General features: G+C 32.2%; 1 protein-coding gene across 1 annotated transcript; it reads left to right on the forward strand.

The window, feature by feature from the left end:
• The first annotated feature begins 364 nt into the window (after positions 1 to 364).
• LOC116116450 lies at positions 365 to 1,816 on the forward strand. Its single transcript, XM_031402512.1, has 3 exons — positions 365 to 547; positions 788 to 1,498; positions 1,595 to 1,816. Exons 1-3 carry the CDS (start codon positions 365 to 367, stop codon positions 1,814 to 1,816), a joined length of 1,116 nt encoding a protein of 371 aa, XP_031258372.1.
• The last annotated feature ends 15,949 nt before the right edge of the window (positions 1,817 to 17,765 follow it).

Raw genomic sequence — 17,765 nt, forward strand, 5'->3', positions numbered from 1 at the left:
GTCACCTCTCTCTCATGTAATTGATTTAAATTGAGAATTTGATCCTCATTCGATCTCATTGACTTTTGAGTCATGAGATTGTTTGATTTTTCTTAATTTGTGTGTTGTGTGCCCACTCCTGGAGTGAGGTCATCACCTTGAAATTATTTCTTCTGAGTGATCACTTTGCATGACGGTGTGCTCACATGAAACTTAAGTGACGACTTTCTTTAAAATTCCTGATTTTTCTAGGGTTTGCATTTAAAATGTTGTGACCTCTCATTATCTCTCACTTGATCCATTTTCGTGCTGTTCAAAATGTTTTCTCTCAAATTTCTCTGTAAATTTCATCTTGAGATTTTTAATCTCTAAGTTCTTGTGAATCATGGAGCATCAAGATTCATCCATCGCCGACATCAGGAATGCAACAGAATCAAAGAAAAGGGCCACGGTGAGTCAGACTGATGAACAACTAGACCCATCACAGTCCTCCTCTGATAAGACTTCGTCACCACCTGCCTCTCCTGCTGATGATCAACATGCCTCTGATGAGCCGTTAATTGAGCGAGTTAAGCACAAGAAGAAGAAGAAGAAATCTTCTTAAAAATCCAAACATACAAAGGAAGCATCAAAATACCCCAACCGACGAAGAAAAAGGCAAAAATCGATGCATATGAATCATTGGAGTTGGGTAAATGTCTTATTTTTTACTCTCCTTTTGTTGAATCAATAAAGTTTAATGACTTATTGTTCATAGACCTAGTGTGAATCCCATGTACAACTTGATGATGTTCCTGAAATCAAATAGATTGTGATTGATAGACAATGGGTAAAAACTGTAGAGAGTCCTCCCATTCCTTATCAGGCCTTTGGTCAGGAGTTTTATTCAAACTTTAGGACTGATATTGACAAAGTAAGGTTGAAAAGAAATCATGTTTGTGTTAGAGGGCATTGGATTGAATTCACTGTTGAGGTGGTTAGGAAGTTTTTAAATCTTCCCATTATTGAGGAATCTGATGATTTGACCATCAGCCCTGAACACTTGGACCAGTTAGCCATCAACCTTACTGGAGGGTCTGTTCTGAAATGGCCTGAGATTGGCCACATTCCTTCCAATATGCTGACCCAGTTTTATAAAATCTTACTTAGGATCACCGTGACAAACTGGTCTCCATTGCTTCACAACTCCTCTGTGAGGCTTGATAAAGCTAAGTTGATCTATGGAATTGCAAATCAAAAGAAAATTGATTTGACGGTTTTGATTTACTCCAGCATCAGGTTTGCTGCCAAAGCCAAAGGGAAATCCCTTGCTTTACCTTTTGCTTCTTTAATGCATAGGATTGTTACCTCCTATAATCTTAAGATGCAACCAATGGATACCCAGCTGAAAATCAGATTCATTACAGCCAAAACCTTCAAGATCCCAACTGCAGTACCTGCTCAGGATATGCCTTTAACCTCTCATGTTGCCTTCGGCAAAGCTAACTCTGGCCAGTCCAGAATTTTTGATCTTTTGCAGGTTCTTGACAACAAAATGGATGAGAAATTTTCTCACCTTACGGAGCAAATTTCTCACATCCACTCCACTTTTCATGCATGAGTGGATGTCCTGGAGGATATGCTGAAAAAGATCCAAAGTGATCTTCCTTCATCTTCGGCAGCTGCTCCTTCATCATCTGTTCCAATTCCACAGGAACCCCCAATTGGAACTCAACAAGCAGCTGCTGGTTCTGATCAAGTAGAGGATGATCAAGCTACTACTCGTGCTCAAGCTGCCTCTCTTGCTTCAGAAAAGGATGACCAAGCTACGACTATTGATCAAACAGAGACTGCCTAGGATGCTACTGCTACTGATGTTGCCCCTGATATCCATGAAGCCAACATTGAGGGTGATCCACATCAAGATCCATTGGTTCCTGCACCAATTGTGTCCACTTGAGCAAAAAGGTTGAAGACTCAGGCTGAAAACATGAAACTTGCCCAAGAAGATCCTCAAGACATCTTAACTTATGAACAAAGAGGGGGAGTTGTTTGTTGTTTTGTCTGTGTCTGCTGATGTGATGACTTGATGCGATTTGAAGTGGTGAACTGATGTGCTCATCTTGGTGTGAAGATAGACAAAAAATAGACAAATTTTTTTTTTTTCATGAAGAACCTTTTATTAGTTTTTTTGTTTTTTTAGAACTCCCTTGAAATTATTGCTGATGTATTTTGTTTATGTGGTTGATGCAATTTTTATGATTAAGTTTTTGCTACTCAATTGGTTTTATTTTTTTCTCTTTTGTGAGCAGCTGCAGTTGCTTTTATTTTATATTAAGAATTTTTTTCTAATCAATTGATTTCTGAACTGATTGGTTTATTCACTCAAGCGGAGAGGTTTTTTTTTTTTTTTTTTTTTTTTTTTTTTNCCTTTTATTATTATTTTGTTTTTTTGTTTTTTTAGAACCCCCTTGAAATTATTGCTGATGTATTTTGTTTATGTGGTTGATGCAATTTTTATGATTAAGTTTTTGCTGCTCAATTGGTTTTATTTTTTCGCTTTTGTGTGCAGCTGCTGATGCTTTTATTTTATATTGAGAATTTTTTTTCTAATCAATTGATTTCTGAACTGATTGGTTTATTCACTCAAGGGAAGTTGTGTTTTTTTTTTTTTTTTTGTTAAAGCAATCCTTTTATTGCTTTGCTTAAGTTTTTTTGTTTATCTCATTGCTTAAAATTCTTTTATTCTCATTGAGATTATTTTTGTTTACTTATCTCTTTTAGACTGATTGATGTTCTCTTGAGACATGATTTTTTTTTTTTTTTTTTTTTTTTATTGTGCTTTGTTCATAAGTTTGACAAAGGGGCAGACTGTAAGTTTTTGTCAAATTATGAACTCAGTGTGGCAAAACTGATCTCTGACGTCATGACATCGTCTTGCCCCGACACAACCATTTTTGATTACTTTCTTGTGTCTCGACTCTCTGTCAAAGTGACCATTTTCAATTATGTTGTTTTTCTGTTGTATTGTAATAGTTCTCTTTAGCTAATAATTCTTTGGGAAATATAAAGTAAAACTCACTAAATATCTCATAGAAAATATATATGTGTATAAGTAAGTAATAGAGGGCTCAAAAACTAACTTTACTTTATATACAAAATCTCTACATCAAGTGACAAAGTTACATAAATAAACACTTAGTACAATCGGACAGTGTTGCCATTCTCCTCTGCTACTTGACGTTCCTCTCGACCGCATCTCATCTATTACCTGCAAAAACAATGAAATTAACGGAGTGAGCACTAATTGCTCAGTATGTAAACCAACTATAATACTATTCTTCCTCCGTTACTCATATTCTGGATTTCTTTCCTCATACCAAGCTTCCCTATTCTTCTCCATTCTTTCTAATGTCCTAATTTCTTACTTACCGAAGTGTAAGCATAATTAATAAAAACTGAAATATCACTGAAACACATAAGCACTTCTGGTTAGTGAACGTAACATAATGCATATGCACAAATAACTAAATTTTTTTTTTTTAAGCAATGCATTTTCTTTTCTGTTTTCTTATTTTGTCCTCTATTTCTCATTTTGTTTTCTGTTTCTTTTCTTATCTCTCTTCTTTCTTTTTCTGTGTTTCTTTCTCTTTCTGTTTCTCTTCTTTCTTTTCTGTTTCTATTCTTCTTTTCTGGTTCTATTCTTTCTTTTTTGTTTCTATTCTGATTTCTCTTCTTTCTTTCTTTCTTTTCTATTCTGGTTTGTCGATCGGACTCGGTTGAGGCATGGATTCGGAACCCTGGCCGTGTGAGTATATTCTGAAATTTTTTCTGGATACAGTCCTCATCCACATGCACTTCTAACGGACTGTACAAATTCTTTTTTTCTATTCTGAGGCCGCTCACCAAAGGCAGCGTGCATGTGGGGCTATTCTACTTCTCTGTCACTCACGGGTTCTCCATCGCAACAACCTTCTCTTATCTTTCCTTTAAATAGAAATCAGTTTTTATAGATTCTTCAAATGTGTTCTTTAATAATTGATTCTTTAAATAGCTTCTTTTCTTTCTTTCTCTTTGTTCCTTAGTGTTCTCATATATGTATGTATGCATGTAGATAAGCTTATTCTTTGCTATTCTCTCTAAATTCAATTACTCATATTCAAGAATGCATTATGGCATATAAAGATATCATTATAGAACTGTTATTCTCTACCAACAACAATACCATAACAAGGTAATAAACTAACATACTTATGCATGCACTTCTCTTTGAAATTTCATCAAACAGTTTATATGCACATGCAAACACTAACTTAGCTACACTTCTACATCTCTCTCAAGCCACCAAAATTTGGAGCAAAAGTCCCTAAAACCAAATCAAACCTGGCCAGGAAATCACACTCCACAATTCTACTTCAATTCTTTCATATTTCATCCAAACTTGCACCAATTCACCACATACATAAACACTACTTCTCATGGCTGAATTCTAACCATCATTCATCATCAATTCAATCAACAATTCTCACCATACAAATACATACATACATATAAGAATTTCTCTATACAATTATTGATCAACTCAAAGCTAGAATTTGATTTACTTACCTTAAATGTGAGCAACACAAACACTTTAGTCTTCCCTTGTTACAACTCTCTTTCTCTTAAACCCTAAGCATATAAAACAATAAGAATTCAAAACTTAAAATTTAATCTCACATCTTGGTACAAGAATCTTACCTATGGATGCTTAGGATTGAAAATCTCTCAAACTTAGGCCAAATTATATGAATTTCCTTTCAAATTGGTTGAAGAAAATTTGAGAGCTTTTGGGATGAAGGTGGCGTGAATGAAGGGTAGAATGGCTAGGGTTTCATTTCTTGAACCCTTAATATCACATAATAATATTTATAGATTTCCATTTTACCCTTGCACTTTCTAAGAAATTCCATCTTTGCCTTTTAGTCAATTACAATAATGCCCTCATTTCCATTGCCTTCTCTGTGTAATTTTACTTCTTTTCACTCCCCACTCTTTCATCTAATTATGGGTGAAATGACCATTTTACCCTGAAGCAATTTGCTAGAATTTTCTCAAAAGTTCTAGAGAGTTTATTGTCGCGGCGAAATTCTTTTCTTGTCATGGCGAAGTCTGCATTTCTAAAAACATGAATTTGGGCAGTGAGTTCATTGCCACGGCGACAAAACTCTTTTGCCGTGACGAAATATGAAAATACCAACTTTCAATCATTAGGGCATAAATAAAGTTACGTACCTTGATGTGGGTGTTACATATATTGTGTGAGCACTTAGGGTTTGGATGATCACACGAATCTGGCTAATATTTTGCTTAAGAAACGTATTGCATTTTAATATTCCTGTGAGCTGTCTTTATTCTCTTTATGAGATATTGTTTGTGGTCCATAACACTTGTCAATTATTTACTCAATGAGTTGGAAACTTTGTTTTCAATGGTCGGCAGTCCCAAGAGAAATGGAATAAACTTTTCATAAAGATGAAATCATAAAGTTTTCTTGTTGGCCGCCTATCCATTTGCGTTGGCTGGATTTTCTTTATATAAACTCTTCTCTAATTCAATTTTGTTTTTAAGCCTGATTATTTCCTTGAAAGTACTCTAAATATTCCTAAAGGTTTTATTTGCTTTTTTTATCAAGTTTCTATGCTTAGGCAGGCTTACAAATACCGTCATCAAAGTTCTTAGAATTTGTCCTTTCTCTCTACGTTGGTTATGTAGCTGATGCTTAAAGCTTGCTGAGTTGGTTCAACCAAAATGGATCTTCGTTGATGTACTTTGAGAGGAGCTCAAGGCTGATCAGGTGCTTTTGTGTACTTGGAGCTTGTTATGGTAGTACGTAGTTTGACCAAAGGGTAGAGATTGAAGCATTGCAAAACAGGGAGTGTTCTTGCAACTGAGGCTTAATCTTTGGCTTTGTAATTAAATTGAAAAGTATACCATAGTGGATTAGCTTCATTTTGGACTTGGTCCCATGGATGTATGCATTTTGCCGAACCATGTAAAAACCTGGTATTCTTTACATTGGTTCGTATTTGATTGTTTTCTATTTATGATAAATGAACACTAAAATCAACTTAGCAACCCACTCCACTTAGGTTTAATACACTTGGTAAGGTATTAAAACTTTTAGTTTGTTTATTAAAAAAGAAGGTTCTCAACCATTTATATTCTCATCTATGTAGATGATATTTTGCTTACTAATGCAAATCAATCTTATATTACTCAACAAGTCAATGAGCTTAATGCACAATTTGCTCTAAACATATTAGGTCTTCTTCATTATTTTCTTGGCTTAGAGGCAATAAGAACATCATGTGGTATTCATCTAAAGCAAGCTAAATATGCACCTAGTCTCCTCAAGAAAATTAAAAGATAGAAGCTAAGGCTTGTCACACTCCTATGGCTCTTGGCACATGATTATTTCTTGGTGATATTGAGAGTTTTAGTGATCATGGGTTATATAGAAGTATTGTTGGAGCATTGCAATACTTGACTCTTACAAGACATGATACTAGCTATTCAATCAATAAGTTAAGTCAATTTCTTAAAACACTTTTTGATCTCCAATGGTAGGCTTGTAAAAGAGTTCTTAGGTATATTAAAGAAACATTAGATCATGGTCTCCAATTCAAGGTAGTTGTCAAACTTTATGTTGAGTGCCATGCTGATATAGACTAGGAAAGTAGTTTGCAAGATAGGAGGTCAACTAATGGATATTGTGTATTTTCAAGCCCTAATTTAATTCAATGGAGTTCTAAGAAACAAAAAGTGGTGGCTCTTTCTTCCACTGAGGTAGAATATAGAGCCTTGGCACATGCAGCCACTAAAGTGGCCTGGTTGCATTGTATCTTTATAGGGGTGAGTAGGGGTAGTAGGTAGAACTGGAATCTGCGAGTAGAATCGAAACCGAAACTGGAACCTACCTGGAACCGACATTGTGTGGGTAGGTTTCAGTTCCATTTTTTTGGAACCGATACTATGCGGTTCCGGTTTTGGTTCCGATTCCTACATGTGGAGGAACTGAAATCGGAATTTGGAAAAAAGAACCTACAGCGGGTACTCGGCTTGGAGCTTGCTTGGAACCTGCAGCAGGTACCCTGTTTTGGAACCTGGGCTGAAATAAATATCTGTGAAAAATGGGGGGTCTATGTAATTTTACATATAAAAAAATTTTAAATGAAAAAAGTTAAAGTTAAATTTTACAATAACCTAATTAAAAAAATATACAATTATACTTATTGCATATAAGCTATACCATATAAAAAACTTTAATATATTAATATTAAAGTTTTGATTAATTAAGTGTATAAGTGGAATTATGATCAATTAAAAGTGTTTTAATGTTATTAAAAAAATTATTTTTGAATAAAAATAATATATTTGATTGAGTAGTAATATAATAATTAGTTATTTACTTCAATTATCAAGTTTTAAGTATATATGTAGTAAATTAGTAATTAATTAATTATATATGATAAATTGATAAACATTAATACATTACTAGTTAAATGATTACTTAATTAATTATAACATTATAGTTAGATGATTACTTAATTAATTATAATTTTATAACATTACATTAGTAATTTAGTACATTACTTAATTAAATAATTAGAAATTTAATTAATTATAACATTACATTATAAATTTATAGTATAATTACTTAATTAATTATAATATTACATTATAAACAAATGATTACTTAATTAATTATAACATTCCATTATAAACATTAATACAACACTTAATTAAATGATTAGAAATTTAATTAATTATAATATTACATTAAAGATTTATAATATGATTACTTAATTCATTATAACATTACATTATAGTATGATCACATAATTAATTATAACATTAATAATTAAATGATTATTTAATTAATTATGATATTATATTATAAAAATTAGTAATTTACCACAATATTTAGTTAAATGATTAGAAATTTAATTAATTATAACATTGCATTATAAACATTAGTATAATACTTAATTAAATGATTAGAAATTTAATTAACTATAATATTACATTAAATATTTATAATATGATTACTTAATAATTATAACATTACATTATAGTATGATCACATAATTAATTATAACATTACATAATTAAATGATTACTTAATTCATTATGACATTATATTATAAACATTAGTAATTTATTACATTTAGAAATTTAATTAATTATAGCATTACATTATAAATTTATAGTATGATTACTTAATTAATTATAACATTACGTTATAAAAAAATGATTACTTAATTAATTATAACATTATATTATAAACATTAGTACAATATTTAATTAAAAGATTAGAAATTTAATTAATTAAAACATTACATTATAATTAAATAATTACTTAATTAATTATAACATTACATTATATTATAATCACTTAATTAATTTTAACATTACATAGTTAAATGATTACTTAATTAATTATAAATTTATAACATTATATTGTAAACATTAGTAATTTACTACATTAGTACATTACTTAATTAAATTATTAAAAATTTAATTAATTATAACATTACATTATAGATTTATAGTATGATTACTTACTTAATTATAATATTCCATTATAAACATTAACACAATACTTAATCAAATGATTAGAAATTTAATTAATTATAATATTAAATTATAGATTTATAGTATGATTGTTTAATTAATTGTTTGTGTTTTGGTTTTGATTGAGGAATTTTATGTGAATTGTAATGAATTGATTGAATTTAAATGTTGCCTAGAGAGTAGAGGATTTATGAGTCACATTGGACACAAATGAATGAGTAATCAAAATTTATTAGGGGTGTATTTGTAAACTATTAAGGTATTTTTGTCATTTTTAAACTAATAGGGGGTAATTTATTTTTTACAGAGTACCTGGGAAAAGAACCGGAACCTGCATTTTAGGTTCCGGTTCCTTGAATTTAAGAACCTGCCCTATACGGTTCCGGTTTTGGTTCCTTGTTTTGGGAATCTGCACTGTGCAGTTCCAGTTCCGGTTCCCTCGAAAAATGCAGGGTACTCGGAACTGCTCACCCCTACTTTATAGGATTGAGACTTTTTTTCATTTTTTATGTTGCTTCTATGCTCTGGTGTGACAACATAAAGGCAGGCTCTTTGGCATCAAATCCTATGTTTAATGCTCAAACAAAGCATATAGAGATTGATGCACACTACCTTCGGTAACAAGTTCTTGCCAAAAATATTGTTGTTCAATATGTTCTTACCAAAGCATTGTCTATAGCTCAATTCACTGAAGTGAAGAAAAAAGCTGATTGTTAGTGATGCAACTGATGATGTGATTTAGGGATAATGATTGTGTGAAGAGTTTAGTGTTTATGCTATTGAACAACGAAGTAATGGATTTTTTTTTAGGCTCAGTTTCGAAGTTCAAAGTCATTTAAGCACTTCAGTTTTGTAGGTTAAGCTCAATTTTTTAAATTAAGTTTATTTTGGAATTAAGATTGTAGAAACTTAGATTTGAACTTAGCTAAAAAATTGAAGTAACAAGAGCTGGTTTCAAGTCATAATAATGTCAAGCAAAAATTGATTCTTAGTTTCGCTTGAGAGGGGATGTAGGGGTGTAAATGAGCCGAGCTGAGCCGAGCTTTGGGCTAATTGAGCTCAACTTGGTTGCTATAATGTGGAGCTTGAGCTTGGCAAGCTTAAAAAATGGAGCTCAAGCTCGATGCCTAAAATTCAAGCTTGAGTTCGAGCTCAAAATAATAAAAATAAAAATCTCCAGTTCTCCACTTTTCCACTTTCCCAATCGAGAGCTTGAGCTTTGTGAGCCGAAATCTATCGAGCTCGAACTCGGCTCAACACTGTAGCCGAGCTAAGCCAAGCTCGAGCATTTACCGAGTCAAGCTCGAGTTCAGTTGACACCCCTAGATGTCAATTATTAAGATTGGCTTAGGTCATGATATGAGCACATGTGTGTTAGTGATTACTTAGTAAAAACGTAATTGTGTTAGTTACAAGTAAATTATCTCACCCTCTAATCCTAGCTGATCATCTCTATTTTGTCACAAGGATTCCTAACCTGGTTGTTAGTTTAAGAAGGGTTAAGCAAATAAGCACCGAAGTATAATTTTTTTTGTTTTGTTTTTTTGTTTTGTTTTTTTTTGTTTTTAAAGCTCTCTAAATTTTTTCAAATTCTCTTTACTTTAGTTTAAATTTCACATTGAAAAATATTCTTATGAGTTTCTTTAGAAAATTTGAAAACAAGAAAAGGTTTATTCAGCTTTCTTAATTTCTTGTATTATTAGGAAGTAAGCAAATAAGCACTGAAGTGTTAGGATATAAAAGTAAAAAGGATTAGTTTGTAATCTATCAAACTAATGAGGTTCAGTTTGTAATTGTGACAAACGGTGTCGTTTTGACATAACCTTTTAATCAGTTGTAGATAGCTTATCTTCTCGTTACACTTTACTCTTTACATATAAAAGAGTACTGTAGTTGTTTTCCAATCAATTAATCAGAATATCAATTTGTTAAACTCATTGATTTGTGCTTCTAGAATTCTCTAGATTACTTTGTTCTTGTTCATTTTGTTCATGGTATCAGAGCCACAACTAACGTCAAATGGCTAAAACACCTGGTTCTTCTTCCTCTCCTCTTCATAATAGCATCGAGGAAATGCTAAGAGAAGCATTAAATCGGTCTACATCTGCAATTACTTCAAGTCTACAACTAATTAATCAGAAACTTACTAGCAACAATTATAGGTTTTGGAGCTCTTAGGTTCTATTCGCAGTAGGTTCACATGAGCTTGAAGATCACCTTTTAGGTAAAATTGCTTGCCCTCCTCCTCTAGTACTGTTTGATTTAAATGTTGATGTTGAGCTAAGTCAACTTAGTGGAGAATTCAGGGCTAAAAATGAGTTTGTTAAAGACAAAATCAATCTGAATTATGTTATGTGGAAAAGAATAGACAAGTTCTTGGTTAGATGGTTGTTAGCCTCCATATCAGAGAGCATGTTTAGAATTGTGTCGAAATGTAGGTATTCAATTGAAAGCTGGAGAGTTTTAGAAAACGAATTTGTTACAGATTCTAAAGCTAGGGCATTGCATCTTAAGAACTTGTTGCAAGCAACTCAAAAATGTAATCTCAGCATTGGTGATTATGTTAAAAAGATGAAAGAGATTATTGAAAGCTTGTCAGCTAGTGGCATGGTTGTCTTTGATAAAGACTTGTTGCAATTTGTCCTAGATGGATTACGTCCTGAATATGATCCCATGGTTGTAAACCTTACCTCTAGGCTTGAATCAAAGATTGATTCAGTTAGACTCCAAGAGGCTTAGTTTTTACTTCAAAAATATGAGATTAGGTTGGACAAGTTTAATTCAATTGATCTGTACAATAGCTCTCCTCACATAGCAACTACTAACAATGCTGGAAATACTAGAGACTCAGCTAACTCCATCTCACAACAAGGACAAAAAAGTGACAAATCATATACAGTGTCATCTACAAATTATAACACTAATCCTTCTCTAAACTCTTTAGGGAATCCACACCCTCAACAATCCTATACACTACCGTCTATTAATTATTCCACTAGTTCAAACCTCCAACCCTTTCTCTTACACCAATGGTCCCATGTTTAATCTTAGACCTATTGGTTTTATACCATATGGAAGGGTCAAAGGTCGGGCAATAACCGAAATAGATTGATATGTCAAGTATGTAATAAAGCTGGTCACTTAGCTATCTAGTGCTATCACATATTCAATTCTGCATACAATGGTATTGTGCAGTTTTCTGGACCTTCACAGTTCTCACAGTTTCCTAGCCCCCATCCTCAACAGTTTCAAAACACAAATCACAAAACAAATTCTACTTCTCAAGAGCTAAGCAATGTATCACATAATATGACTAATCCAATATCTGGCCATAGTCAAGCATTTTTGGTTGCAATACCTTTAGGATTGAATCACAATTCATAGTCTTCCTGTGCCACTCAAGTCACTCCCACAAATTCTATATGGTACATGGACTCTGGAGCCACTGACCTGTAGCCTCAAACTTGAGCCATTTGCAAATTAGCAAGGAATATGGTGGTGGAATCAACTTCAATTGGGAAACGATGAGCACCTTGACATATCTCACACTGGTAACACATTCTTACCTAGCATTTTTCATTCTAAATGTCTACATCTCAAAAATATCTCGTGTGTCCCCAAAATCACTAAAAACTTGCTTAGCATTTCTAAATTTACTAAGGATAATAATGTAATTGTAGAATTTAATGTTGATTATTGTGTTGTCAAGGACTAACTAACCAGAGCAATATTACTACAAGGGGATCTTAAAGGTGGCTTGTATCAACTGAAAATTCCTCATTCAATCTCTCATTCAAAACATGCTTGTTCCTTACCATCTGTTTTTCAACATTATGGTTCAAATAGTTATACCCAAAGTCAAATTGTAGTCCTAGTGGTCAAAAAGCTATTGATTCAAGTTCAAATGTTGCTACTGTACTTTGTAATTCAAGTTCAAAATTTGTTCCTTTGAAGTCTATTGTTACTAATAAGCTATTTTTTGTACCATGTACTGCATTACCTATTAATAAAACTGTATTGTCTGATTTTTCTGCTGATAAGTATAGTACTTTACTTGTTAATCAAATTGTATTGTTTGATTTGTCTGTTGATGAGTTACCTGTTAGTTAAACTGCATCTTCTAATCTGTCTACTGATGAAATAATTTTTGCGGTTGGTACTGAAAAGAATGAATTAATATGTAGTGATATATCTAGTTCTCATGCTACATGTTTTACCGTAAATGCAACTGCCCAACATTATATAACTTGGCATACAAGACTAGGTCATCATTCCAGTGTTATGCATGCAATTCTTTCTTCATTACCTTGACATCATCATTCTCTTCCTTCCAGAACCAATACTGATCATTCCTCTTCCTTTTGTGATGCATGCCAACTAGGAAAAATGTATAATGTCAGTTTCCCTTTATCATATTCACAAGCTACTGCTCCCTTAGAACTAGTTCATAGTGATGTATGGGGTCTTGCACCATTACCATCGTCTGAAGGCTTTAGGTATTATGTGCAATTTTTGGATGATTATAGTAGATACACCTAATTATTTCCACTTAGAACTAAAGCTGAGGTCAAGTCCATTTCATTAAGTTTCATCATTTGGCTGAGAGGCAGTCTGTAACAAGTTAAAATGCTTACAATCTGATCAAGGAGGAGAGTTTATTGTTCTCCATTCTTACCTTACAGACTTAGGTATTTAGTTTAGACATTCATGTTCTCACATTCACCAAAAAAATGGGAGAAGTAAAAGAAAACATAGACTTGTAGCAGAAACAGGTCTTACACTACTTGCATATGCATCAATGCCTTTTCAATTTTGGTGGTTTTCTTTTGAAACTATTGTATACTTGATAAATAGAATGCCTACACCTGTTCTGGATAATGTTAAGTCTAAAAGTATTTGGATGTTCTTCTTTTCCTTTTCTTGGAGTTTTTAATCAACACAAGTTTATTTTTCACTCAACTAAGTGTGTCTCTATAGGCTATAGTCTTGTTCACAAGGGTTACAAATGTTTCAGGTCTGATGGAAAGATTTTTATCACTCTTAGTGTCAAGTTTAATGAACAAGAGTTCCCTTTTAGCTCAAATTTTAGCTCAACTCATCGTGAAAAACCCTATGTGCTTGAATCTCAACCTGATGCACTTACAACTTCTATTTCCTTTCCATACACTGCTGGTCACAACAATGTTTCTACAAATTCAACTTCTAAAGATCCTTCTACAGAAACTAGCTCTCAAAGTCAGTTTGATAATATCACAACAATCAGTATTGATTCTTCTATTCCAAATTAATTGTTCTTCTCAATCACCTATTACTTCAACTATTAACCTTTCTCCTGCTCAAACAGTACAAAATCACCTTCAAACCCTGCTCAAACAGATCTTACCAACACTTATTATAACACCCACATGAAGGTACGTAATTTTATTCATGCCCCAATACTCTTAGTTGAATTTCTTTGAAGTTTATCTTAGACAAATGTGAAGAAATTCTTTAAAACTTCATTAGGGGTAAAATGACCTTTTTACTCATAATTAGATGAAAAAGTGGGGAGTGAAAGGAAGCAAAATAATGTGAAGAAGATAATAGAAATGAGGGTACTTAGGTAAATGACTAAAGGACATAGATGAAATTTGCTAGAAAGTGCAAGGGCAAAATGGGAATGTATTTATAATTATTTACTTATAAGATTTCATGAGATAAAACCCTAGCCATTCTCGCCTTGCCACATTCCACCCAATTCTTCTCAAGCTTTTGCACCAAATTTCAAAGAGAATTCATAGGGTTTTAGCTTAAATTTTGTAGATTTTCACTCTTAAAGCATCCAAAGGCAAGATTCTAGGACAAAAGTGTCTATTTAAGCTTTAAATTTTGAATTCTTATGTTTTTATATGATTTAGGTCCAAGAAGGAAAGAATTTTAGCAAAGGAAGGTTGAATCACTAGTGTTGTACAAATTCAAGGTAAGTAAACCCAATTTAAGCTTTAATTTGAGTAGTATTTGTGTAAGTTGATCCTTGAGTGTTTGTGTATGATAAGAAGTATTGGCTGTTTAGATACTTGTTTGATGGAGAATGATGTGTAGAAGTTAAGCCAAGATGAGTAGTTATGTAGATGTGATGTTTTGGTTGAACCTTGGATGAAATCTTGAAGAATTGAATGTTGGAATTTGGGAGTGTTGACTTCGGCCAGAATAGGGGCTGAGTTTTTGTTGAATTTTCTTTCAACCTTAAGGTATTTGGAGAGATGTGGAGTTGTGGCCAGTCATGTACTTGTATGTGCATGTAAATTGTTTGGTGAAATTTCAAAAAGAAATTCATGCATGAATTTATCAAATATTGTTAAAGACATTGTTTGAGAAACGAAAGAATGGATGTTGAGAGGTTGTGTTAGACTTGACCAAATATAAGTTTGGGCATTTAAGAGTGCATTTTTGTTATGCCAAAAGTTAAAAACATCACTGGGTTAAGTTAGTTTAATGAAATGAATAGTCTTTAGAGCATGGTTTACGTTACTTGAATTTTTAGCATTTCTTTGGGTGGTGTAATGTATTTAGTTATGGAAATTATGAATTGTGGAACCTATGATTTTAGAAAAGTGATAACAAGGAATTGCATGTTAAATTGTTATATGGATACAGTATGGATGATAGTGGAGAATGGTGAAATATATCATGACATTTTAAGATGCCATAACAAATTGTCAAGTTTGTGTATTTGAATTGGGAAAGAACATCAAAGAATAGGTTCGGCCATGCATATCATCCATGTATTCTTGATTTGGCAAGTGAGGACATAAGGAAAATGTTAGCAAAAGGTGAAAGAAAGGAAGGAAAGAAATTGTTTTTGTAGATTCATTTTAAACTAATAAATAAGTAAGTATATTTTTATACGTACTGAAGAATATAATTGTAGAATTTCCATAATTTGGAAGTATATGTAGAAATACGTATAGAATACTTTTCAGAAATGTAGAATGTTATCTTTAGAAGGTTCTTGCGATGGGGAACCCGTGAGTGACAGAGATGTGAAAATTTCCTACATGCACGCCGCCATCAGTGAGCGGCCTCAGAATAGAAAACAAAATTTGTACCGTCCATTAGAAGTGCATGTGGATGAGGACTGTACCCAGAAAGAATTACATAATACACTCACACAGCTAGGGTTCCAAATCCATGCCTTAGCCTAGTCTGATCGGCAACCAGAATAGAGTACAGAAAGAGAAAAAGAAAGAAAATAGATTAAGAAATAGAAAAAAAAAAAAAAAAAAGATACTTGCCTTATAGAAAATGTTTATTTATATTGCTTATGTATTAAGCTACTTACATTAACTAGAATTTTACATGCGCACTCTTATATTCATTTATATTATCTGATCTTGCATGTATGTGAAATGACAGAAGAGAAATTTGAAAAGTAGCAAAATGAGAATAAAAATGGAAATTAATTGAAAAGAAAGAAGTAAGAAAAGAAAGTTTAGAATATGGATAACAGAGAAAGACGTCAGTGTGGTTTAGTTTACTTACTGAGCAATTAGTGCTTACTTCGTTATTTTTTACCATTTTGGCAGGTACTAGGTGATACATGATCGGATGGGACGTCAACAGGCAAAGGAGTTAGGCAGCACTGTCCAAGGATATTTTGTGCTTGTTGATGTATATAAGTTATTTTGTGTAGATATTATATATATATATATATTAGAAATTAAGGAGTGATTTCTAAACCTAGTATAGTTTTTGAGGCTCTCAATAGTCCTGAGTGGAGAAGGGCAATGAAAAATGAGTTTGATGCTCTACTGAAAAATGAAACCTGGACTCTAGTTCTTGCTCTTTCTGATAAGAATATTGCAGGAAATAAATGGGTGTTTATGACTAAGTTCAATGCCGATGGCTCATTTCAAAAGTACAAGGCTAGACTAGCAGCCATGGGCTTCCAGCAAACCCCTGGACTTGACTTTTTCGAAACCTTTAGTCCAGTGGATTTAAGTATTAATTTACTTTAAATGTAAACAATTCACATTCAACTAAATTTCTATATAGGGTATATTAAGTATTTGATGCAATCAATAGGTATGAACCCTTTTAAATGCAGTTAATAAGAGGATGATATTTCATAATTACATGATTCAGTGTAATTATTATGCTCCCCTTGATGGGTTTTACAATTCCATATTTAAATATATGGTTGGCTATGTTTGTTGTGAATATATTATTGTCCAGAAAATTTGTTAATACAATTCTATACCACAAATATATCCAAGTTAATGGTTCTATAGTAAGACGTCGAATTCAAGAATACCTTGGTCTATCAAACCTTGATAGTACAATAATTGTTGGAGATGCGTATAGTCAGATTAAGTGTTTCATAGTGAGATTTTGAACCTAAAGAATCCTTGGGTTATTACAATTATGATTGAAATTTGTTTAGTCATCTTGTTTATTCTCGTTATATAGGCATACTGACGGGTTGGTAGTGACATCTTGAACTGAAGTACGTTTTGACCAATTATAATTGTTATTGACTGTTCGGTGAATAATTTCATACAAATATATAAACGAGTATTTTGTTCGTCATTCGTGTCATTACAATTTAATTATAAGTAGTTTTCTTTTTTCAGTATATTATACTTATATATTTATGTTTCTGTACTTTGAATTGGAAATATTGTTTCTTATTTATATTATTTTATGTATGAAATTATTATTGCTTATATTATTGAATTTGAAATTCAACTGTTTTTGTAATCATTAGTCCCAGATTCATTTCTATTGTCAGATTAAGTGTTTGATAGCGAGATTTTGAAGTTAAGGAGATTTTGGTTTATTCCAATTATAAGCATGTGTTATTAAATTTAAATTGTAGGGAATTTAATTTTTTCCTTATTTTGTGCTTTTATGTGAAGTTTTTATATTTTTAAGTGGGAATATTTTATTGACATTGTTCAATTCAAATGGTAATATTATTATTGCTATATTCATTTAATGTAAAGGAATATAGTTAATTATTATTAAAGGTATTATAGTGCACTGTCGTTTTGGATTTGTAAAATTCATAAGTGATAAAAACATTGTTGTTTAATGTGCTATTGATATTTAAAGTAAATTTGGGGATTTAATGTGTAGCATTTTACTTAAAGTAAATTTGGGGATTTAGGGTTTTTTTTTTTTTTTTTTTTTTTTTTTTTGTCAGTTTCGGG

The sequence above is a fragment of the Pistacia vera genome, unplaced genomic scaffold (assembly GCF_008641045.1).
Source record: "Pistacia vera cultivar Batoury unplaced genomic scaffold, PisVer_v2 Contig775, whole genome shotgun sequence".
Taxonomy (NCBI): Eukaryota; Viridiplantae; Streptophyta; class Magnoliopsida; order Sapindales; family Anacardiaceae; genus Pistacia; species Pistacia vera.

What these genes read in the sequence shown, in the direction of transcription:
- LOC116116450 (XM_031402512.1), top strand. Translation starts at nt 365, where the DNA reads ATGGAGCATCAAGATTCATCCATCGCCGACATCAGGAATGCAACAGAA. An exon ending in ATGAGCCGTTAATTGAGCGA is followed by an intron (nt 548 to 787) that starts GTTAAGCACAAG and finishes GAAATCAAATAG; the next exon opens with ATTGTGATTGATAGACAATG. An exon ending in GAATTTTTGATCTTTTGCAG is followed by an intron (nt 1,499 to 1,594) that starts GTTCTTGACAAC and finishes GATGTCCTGGAG; the next exon opens with GATATGCTGAAAAAGATCCA.